The sequence below is a fragment of the Wyeomyia smithii genome, chromosome 3, assembly GCF_029784165.1.
Source record: "Wyeomyia smithii strain HCP4-BCI-WySm-NY-G18 chromosome 3, ASM2978416v1, whole genome shotgun sequence".
Taxonomy (NCBI): domain Eukaryota; kingdom Metazoa; phylum Arthropoda; class Insecta; order Diptera; family Culicidae; genus Wyeomyia; species Wyeomyia smithii.
Genome location: NC_073696.1, coordinates 115,093,055 through 115,102,611, shown reverse-complemented (window position 1 = coordinate 115,102,611; position 9,557 = coordinate 115,093,055). Strand labels below are relative to the sequence as shown.

At 42.2% G+C, this 9,557-nt stretch overlaps 2 protein-coding genes across 2 annotated transcripts; one reads left to right on the top strand and one right to left on the bottom strand.

The window, feature by feature from the left end:
• Positions 1-3,951: 3,951 nt before the first annotated feature.
• On the bottom strand, positions 3,952-4,803 carry LOC129728492 (uncharacterized). The gene has a single exon (XM_055686938.1). It carries the CDS (start codon positions 4,801-4,803, stop codon positions 3,952-3,954), a length of 852 nt encoding a protein of 283 aa, XP_055542913.1.
• Positions 4,804-8,755: 3,952 nt separating this feature from the next.
• LOC129733043 (cuticle protein 8-like) lies at positions 8,756-9,319 on the top strand. The gene is made up of 2 exons (XM_055694588.1): positions 8,756-8,792; positions 8,856-9,319. Exons 1-2 carry the CDS (start codon positions 8,781-8,783, stop codon positions 9,309-9,311), a joined length of 468 nt encoding a protein of 155 aa, XP_055550563.1. The 5' UTR covers positions 8,756-8,780; the 3' UTR covers positions 9,312-9,319.
• Positions 9,320-9,557: the final 238 nt, after the last annotated feature.

The following is a 9,557-nucleotide window of genomic DNA, read 5'->3' as shown; positions in this document are numbered from 1 at the left end:
AACTTTTTCTCTAACGTTCTTCATAAGGTTCTGCACAGACTGATATCTCACGATATCCGCTGGCTGAACATGGTGGCGAACCAGAGCCCAAAATAGTTCAATGGGACGAATTGCAGGACAATTTTTTAAATTTATTTTTGTTTGTTTATTAATTTCATCCAACACAATGGTTTACATGAAATGTGGGTGATGGGGAAAAGCCAACAATTAGGCATAAAAACCCCATATCTTTTAAAATAAATGTATAAACTTAGGTCTAACACAGAACAAATATAAGTAACAATAAAAAGTGACATATCCTTAGTTCTAAGCAGAAAGTCATGTAACATAGTCAAGATTGTAAAATAAAAATAAACATATTAAGAATAATGGGAACGGTACTTTCGATGAACATCCATTTTCAAATCGTCTCTAGAAGCAGTTTCCGCCGGAACAATTTAGCTCTCTCTCCAAATTCGAATAGATGAAAATATTCATTAAAAATTGCACTCATCGAGTGTAGCGGTGAGTTTAGGAGATAATCCGTTCTGACTAATGGGCGACGGAGGAAGCCGGCTCTAGATCTCAGACGCCTGGAATGCGCACTGACGTTAAGCTGTTCCAACAGTGAGCTGCAATCAGTCTCAGTTGAAAGCAGTTTGGCAGCAAAAACAGCTTTCGAGACTTTTCGTCTTTTCTCCAACGTGGTAATGCCCAGCAATTTACAACGGGCTGCATATGGAGGCAGGTCGAACGGGTTGAGCCACCTTAGATTCCTGAGGGCGTACCAGACGAACTTCCGTTGAATGCTTTCAATTCTTCGTATCCAAGTTGCGTGATACGGTGACCAAATGACGGCGGAAGACTCCAAGTGAGACCGTACAAACGCAAAATAGAGTGATCGAAGGCATAGCGGGTCATCGAACTCCTGGGCGATTTTGAATAAAAAGCCAAGCTGTCGGTTAGCTTTGTCAATCACAAATTGCTGATGCTGTCGAAAAGATAGATCTGAATCTAGATACACACCAAGATCTTTTACGGTTTCAACACGCTCCAACGAGTGTCCAGCGATCGTGTAGTTATAATAGTAGGCTTCGCGGCTAACTTTGTGATAAAATGAGATGGTCACACACTTTTCGACGCTAAGGGTCATTCGATTTACAATACACCACGTAGCAAATTGCTCCAGACGAGACTGTAGAGTGACGCAATCAGCCAAACTTTTTACTTCGGCATACATTTTAAAGTCATCAGCATACACAAGCTTGTAACTTCCTGTGAATAGGTTCGTGGCATCGTTAAAGAACAAAATAAACATAATTGGCCCGAGATTGCTGCCTTGAGGCACGCCGGAGTAGTTAGTGAATTCCTGGGAGAGAGTTGTGCCAATTTTGACCTGTAATTTCCTCTGTTTCAGGTAAGATTCCAGCCAGCTGCAAAGGCGAGTGGAAAACCCAAGTTTTTTAAACTTTTTTAGAGCTATGTCATGGTCGATACGATCAAAGGCGGCCTTCAAATCGGTATAAATTGCATCAACTTGGTTACCTCGGGAAATTACATCAAAGCACAGAGAGGTAAACTCCATGAGATTCGTGTCAACTGATCGACCAGGCATGAATCCATGTTGCTGCGTAGAAATGTGACTGTGACAGTTGAACATTATATAGTCGCTAACTACTAGCTCAAGAACTTTAGAACCAGCACAAAGGGACGTTATGCCTCGATAGTTTTCAACAAACTGTTTTTTACCTTTCTTGAACACCGGAAACATAATCGATTTTTTCCATTCTGAAGGAAACCGAGCTTGCTGCATCGAAAGATTTAGAATTTTCATAAGAGGGGTTTTAATATCCTGCGAGCACTTCTTCATGAAAACAGTTGGAACACCATCCGGCCCAGGCGTGAATGAAGATTTCAGTTTGCGTAAGGCTTTTAACAGCATGTCTTCGGAAATATGGAAAGTATCCAAATCGACTACATCTAAAGGCACGTTTTCGAGGCATTGAGGATCAATCTCTGCATGGTTACGAGGACTAAATACGGTAGCAAAATGCTCGGCGAAAAGTTCACATTTTTCGGCGTTGGTAGAAGCCACCACATTTCCCTTATTTATTGTCGCAGGTAACCCATTCTCTTTGTGCTTTGATCGCACAAACGACCAGAGCTTGGCTGGATACTGACGTAGCCGCTCTTGAAGCCCTCGCACATATTCAGCATATCGTAGGCGATTATATCGTCTGTAGTTGCCACTAGCTCTGTTGAACATAGCTTTCGTAGTAGGATTTCGATTTCGGGTAAACTTTCTAAGAGCTGCTGCACGAATTCTTTTCAAGGAACGAAGTTGAGCATTAGACCAAATAGGTTTGCGTGGAGGTTTGAAAAGTGGAGTGAATCTCACTAAAGCGGCTTGAACAATCAAGTTGAATCGGAGTAAAGCTTCATCTACATCGTTACAACTAGTGACTGGCTCCCAGCCGACAGTTTGAAGGTAATCACTAAGTGCTGAGTAATCAGTTCTCTTGAAGTTCAATGCCGTCGTATCTTCAACTAGCGGTAGGTGAGAGTGTACTATGACATCAAACATCAGAGCAGGATGATATGAATCCAAACGTGCTAAAGGGTCGTCAGCGCTAACCGGAATTGTGTAGTTCGCTCCGTCATTAAGAAACAGCAGGTCCAAGTATCGTCCGTTAAAATTACTGACTGGATTCACTTGCAGTAAATTGCACCTAGCGGTACCGTCAAGAAGTATTTCTTGAACCGATGCTTCGTTCCGACCACGACGTCTGGAGGTAGTGTTCGAAACATCAACAAACATGTTACCGTGGCGTGAACGCTTCCATGCGATTTTGGGTTGATTGTAGTCACCAGCTATGATAATGATGTCGTTCAAACTTGCAGCATCGCAGATCTTCTCAATGTAGCCGATATGGAGTTTCATAAGCTCAGGATCTTTATTTTTCTCGGGTGGTAAGTAAAAACATCCAACAAAGAGTTTCAAACCATTCAATTGAATTGTAATGAATAGTTGTTCGAGAGCAGCACAAAATCCAATATCGCAGAAACAGGAATCGAGAGCTTTTTTGACGGCAATAATGACACCACCGCCTACACCGCGAAGACTATTCAAACGGTTCCTATCGATTCTGTATACTTCGTACTGGTTACCGAACAGTTGAACAGAGTTAATTCTGCTGTCGAGCCAAGTCTCAACTAGCATGATTACATCATAGTCTTGATCGATGCATGAAAGGTAGAAGTCAGCTATTTTAGTCTTCAACCCTCTTACGTTTTGGAAGTAGAATTTCAATGAGTTAATGACGTCATTAGCCAACAGTTGATTTTGATGCACACTGGGACGGTTACCATCAGTAGACAATGCATTGAATGATGAACTATGCGAAGAAATTGCGCTGTGAACGAGACTAGGCTCAAGATTTGTAAAAGCTCTACTTGTCATGTACTTGCCCGCATAAGCAGGTTGGGAGACCCCTTCGCATGAACCCAACGCAGGGACGGAACGACTTGGAAGGCAGGAACACACAGCAGCAGCACATGAATGGTGATACACGGCTGCATTGGGTTGCTCAGGGGCTCCCATATTGCTTTGTAACATGCGTTCCGTTGACGGCGTAGGAGTAAGTGGTACGGTAGTGGAAACTGGGTGTACTTCAGTGGGTGAACTGTAAAGCGATTGTGTGCTGGGAACGAAATCTGATTCAGGATGCGAAGATACTCTAATATGTTTGTACTTGCCTGAGAGAGCAAGTTGGGAAACCCCCACGCTTAGACTAGACACAGGAACGAAACGACTTGGATGGCCGGTACCGGAACGAACAGAAGCTGAAGCGCTGTGGTAGTGTCTGACGGTACGTTGATACTCGACTGTGTCTGAAAGCTCAGGGGTTCCCATTATGCTTTGGGACGTGCGTTTCGTTACCAATGGAGATGAGTGCTGAAGACTGGGACTGTTCAATCTATAGGTTTAGCTAAAATTTTCGGTGATGATACGATCCTTGAGGGGGTTGCACCATCGATTCGAAGTATTTTTGTCGGTCCCCAAAAATCCCGCGACGACTGCAGATGTTCAAACTCCCTGAAGTAAATTCCCTTAGGCCAGGATGCAGGGTCCAATGCAGTCTCCTTCAATCTTGTATCAATTCCAATTTTGAAAGAAATGAAAGCAAGTTGCTTCAGATCAGCATCTTTACGTACAAGTTTTTTAACGTCTACGGTCAGTTCAGTGCTCAAGCAACTTTTAACCAGCTCGGAAATGTCCTCTTCCGTAACGTGACAGGCAATCCGGGACAGATATAGCCAAAATTTCTCAGGTGCTTTTTCAACAGTAGCTACAGTTTTGCTTAATTTTTCAACAGGTTTCGTATCACAAGCGAGCTTGGTGGTAGTGCGTGATTTTGGCGTTTCTCTTAATGCAACATCGCGGGGCCGTTTGACACTCGGCCAAGCGGAGCGTGCCCTGTTAGGATCACAAACGTCGTTTGTGGTTTTATCTATTAGTGCCTTAGTCAATGCTTTAGTTTCAAGTAGCTCAGATTTTAGTGCTGATAATGAATCAGATATATTCTCCGAGACAGCAGCCACAATGTCATGAGCCATAGGAGTAGGTGTTTCTTTAAATTGTTTAAGATGCTCGATACAATTATCACAGAACCATAACAGGTTATGATTACTGTTCACGAGTTCCATATTAGGTCGCTTGAATCCGGTGCATTTGAGATGTACAGCCTGGTTACAAAACCCATTGCACTGCATATATTCAAGTGTTTTGATCGGTTGAGAGCACTGGTAGCATTCGGAGTTCATCGTGATCACGGCTAGATGGCTAGACTTATGGAAGCTTTCGACAGATAATGTCGCTATTATGCAACAGATGGCGCTGATCTTTTTGAAAAAAGCGATAGCGAGGGTTTATATGAATGGAATTGAGTTGTAAAGAGTTCAGCTTATAAACACTAGCACTTCACACTACGAACGAGTCAGAACTGATTTTCACTTTATTCACTTTTGTAGAGTAAAATCGGCCAAACGGCAGATAGCCTTAGAAAATGCACTAGATCACTTTCAAAACAAGACAACTCAGAAAGTTCTTAGTTGTATAGAACGGTAGAAAAACGGGTTAAAAGCAGAGTGATAAAAAACACACCCAATGTTTACATCTACACTGAGCGAAAAAAAAAAAATTTGGGGGATTCCTGTTCTTGGGAACAATTATTATGTTTTCCGATTTGTATCAGTTCATGGCCAACTTAGCGTAATGACATGAAGGTTAGTCGGGCCAGAATATTACAGAAGTGTCATGTTGGCGAATCAGTGGTAACGAATATTTTTTCAAGCATTGATTGACCTAAATATTCGCATTCATTGATCCATTCACGATGCAAGGCTTTGTAAATTTACCGCAAGAGCAAATTGCCTACCACTCCATCACCTTTTTCCAAATTTTTCAGTGAGAACTGAGGTATCCACCCTGTCAACATCATTATTTTTACGCATCGTGTAATATTGCAGCCTCAGCAATGTTTTATAGTCCAACTTCGAATACGTTTCATCGTATATTATGATGCAGTTCGTGTTCTTGGCGAAAAATGTATCGTACAGCTTTCGCGTATGAGGTTTTCCGTTGGGTACCTGTGACTGCTTCCTTTTGACTGCTTCTGTTTCTTGTCTGTCTTCAACTACAGTCTTTCTTTGGCTCGTTAAACATTGAATTTCGAGGTATTCAGTTTTCTGGCCATATCGCAAACTGAGGCACTTTTAGCCTTAGAAGAAGCTTGTTCGGTTTTGTTGTCCAATTGGGGGTTCATCCTTCCATTTTTTCGTCCACTTCGTGGCAGGTTCGCAAAGGAGTTTTCCTTTCCGAAGTTCCGGATATGCACCGCTTTCACAACAACGTTCTCCAGATTCGTTAATTTCCTGAGTGATAATCCGACGACGACAAAGTAGCAGTAGATCTTGGTGGCACGGATGACCTCCAGGAGGGTAACAAAAAGATTGGTCGGCTTAAAAACAACAAAGCAGTTGGAGCTGACCAACTCCTTAGCGAACTTTTGAAACTCGGTGGTGAAGTAGTGGCTAAGGTGCTTCGCTGGGTTAATGCCAAGATTTGGGAGGAGGAGGTAGTACCTATCTACAAGGGCGACTAACTGGATTTATGCAACTACCGTGCAATCACGCTGCTGAACAGCGCCTACAAAGTAATCTCCCAAATACTATGCCGTCGAATATGACCACTTGCGAGGGGGTTCGTGGGACGATACCAGGTGGAATTCATGAGTGCCCGCGACAACACGGAACAAATACAAATATCGTGAATACAACGTGCCCACATACCATCCATTGATCGACTTCAAATAGGCGTAAGACACAACTGATCTACATAAGATATGACAGATTATGCAAGATTGGGTGAAATGCGTAGTTCAAGTTCCGGGTACACTCTCGAGACCCTTCGAAACTCGAAAAGAGTTACGGCAAGATGATGGACTATTGCTGCTTGCTAATTGAAATCGCTTTGGAAGGTGTGACCAGCAGGTATCGATACGAGTGGCACGAAATTCGGGAGGTTTGTTCAACTTTTTGGCTTCGACGATGACGTTAATATCGAAGAACGAACCCTTAAGAAGATGATGGGGATGAACATCAGACTGAAGGCTGAGGCCGGGCGGTAGAAGACTTGGTACATGAGAGAAAGAACTTTAGAATTCAGATTGGCGTGGATGAAATCGCTACTTTGGATTCCGGAAAGACCTCCGCTTGAATTGAATTCACCATCGCACGAAGTTGACCATCTACAAAACACTGTTCAGACCGTTAGTCCTTCTCGGCCACGAAGCATAAGCTGCCCATCGTCCAAACAGCGAAAATCGGGAGGTCACGATGGACTGGACATGTCGTAAGGATGTAGTACGAATGGTTTTCATTGATGAGCCGACTGGAACGAAGCGACGAGGTGCACAGCGAACAAACTTGCTCGATCAAGTGGAAGACGACCTGCGGGGCCTTCGCAGATGACGTTGCTGGCAAGTTGCAGCGAAAGATTTAAAATCGGCGTATGGTGACGTAATGGAGACGACTTCTTCGAACAGCAAGGGACACTTTAGCCTGGAGCTTACTGGTTAGGAAAATTCCGGCAATGCCAATTTGTTTTAGGACCAAATATCAAAATTCTAAGAGTTTGTCCACATATTTGCTTCTTCTTACCCATCTTTGAAAGATCTTAAATCGGACAAAAACTTAGCTCAAAACGGTGATTCTAAGAAACCGATTTTGGCATGGTTTTAGTATATTTTACAAAGCTAAATAATATCTAGTTTGTATGAGCATCAATGGTAATGCGCCAATATCTAAAAGTGGTAGTCAAGTTATGTCTTATATCAAGTAAAAAAGTCTCAGAAATCGATTGGTTGGTGTCTGATCGACGTAAAATGTCAGCAACATATCAACTTCGCCCCGATTCCCCCACAATACTATAATAGGTTCTCTTGACAATAGATTAAATTATTTGAAATCTGTTCAATGTAATATTAAGAGTGTAAGCGATACTCAAAAAGACAATAACAAATTGTCTTTACATGATCCTCCCCTTTTTGCGGGGAATTATGCTTGAGGTCTTAAATTTGTTATACAAAACCGATTTCATAATTGTATAAAATGCATCTATAGTTGAGATGGATGCAGATTCATAATCATGATTTGAATTCCATGTAGAACTTGTACAAAAATAATATACCGTGCAAAGATAAGACAAGAATGCAATACCGCAATTAGCATACGGCCTTCGTTTTGGCAGTATGTTTACGTGCCTAGAGATAAAAATAAATGAGTGAAGCGTAAATATTTACTTCCATCATGAATGGTAAATTATTATAACGCACCAGATACTGTGCGTGAAATTTGTAGTTTAAAACGCGTATATTGGAAACGGGTTCTATATTGGCTAAGTAGTCATACATGCGTAGGCTGATCAAACAAGCAATAAAAGTGGCAATAATCCTGCCACAGTGGAGATTGCAGTGGATAAAAATCTGCCGTTATATCAAAGAGAAATTTGTTGGTTGTAAAGTTTTTTTGTTATCAGACTGCATGTTTGGAAAGGTTTATTTAGTGATTATTGAAAGTTGGAGTCAGTTTCCTGTGAGTATAACACACAAACTATGGATTATATTATCATCCTTTGAATGACCCACTATGCTGTGGGCTTAACGCCAATTAATTCAACCGAAAAAAATGTCTTGAATATAATCCATCGTATTTCACTTTGGCGTGGGGCTGTAGGTGACGGCAATGCGATTAATTTTATCGCTTTGCATATTTCGATTTGAGTTTTTCAGGTTTTGATCAATCTGGTCTGCCGGTTCGCTTATGCTATTTCTGCGTGTCTGGCAAGTAGATTTCTAGTTCAGAAATGCATTGCTTCAGTGATTCCTTTTCTGCAATATTTCGCAGTCTATATCCATCTAATCTTATTAGTGTGTTTACATTAGGGGTTGTTTTTTGTCGCATTTCGTTGATTACTAATATTTACGACCCTTGGTGGGTAGTTCTGACATATCTAAGGTCAAAATTTCTTCGATTACCAGTTTTGAAACTTGATCGGTTGACCCGATCGTAGTTAACGTGACAAACTGGCTGTTCCTGTGGAGGCAGGACCACGAAGTGCGTTTTCGTATTTTATGTGCTCAGTGATCAGCACTATAAATACTTAAGGCTACGATTAGAGAATCATTAGTTATACGGTAGCTGTCTAAATCACAAGTTCAGCAACACTAAACATACTAGCAATGGCTATCAGAGTTAGTGCTTAGAGTCGGTTCACCTAAACTAGTCAAAATATCTGTAATTCTCTTACGTTTCAGATTATCAGTCTGTTTGCGTTGATCGCTGTTGGCAGCGCAGGTCTTTTGCCAGTAGCTGTGAAGCACGTGGAATATCCGGATGCTCCTGCGGAATATCACTTCTCATACTCCGTTCACGATGATCATACCGGAGACATCAAGAGCCAAAACGAGGAACGTCATGGTGATGATGTCAAAGGCCAGTACAGTTTAATCGACGCTGATGGCTACCAGCGCATCGTTGACTACACTGCCGATGAACACAATGGATTCAACGCCGTCGTCCGCCGTGAACCTCTGGCCCATAAGGTTGCCAAGGAGGTGGCCCCAATTGCACACCATTACGTTGCTCCTGCTCCGGTGGCCAAAATTGCTCTGCCTGTGGCGAAGGTCGCCGTCCCGATCGCCAAGGTCGCCTATCCAGCTCACCTTACAACCGTCAGCTTTCCGGCACCAAGCTTAAGTTATCACTACTAGAACAATTTTATTTACTCGTAAGAGACCAGTAACATAAACTTAGCTCATTTTCAACTGTAACAGTGTTAGTCGTTTTGTTGGTGAGATATCACTTCATTTGTTTTTTCGCAAGTTTAGATAGCATGCGTAAAAAGGTGAGGGAATTTTTGTAAAATCAGGGTATGGGATGTTAAGGAGCCGTTCCTAAACCACGTGGTCATATTTTGATCACTTTTTATATCCCCCGTACCCCCCCGTGGTCTTTCG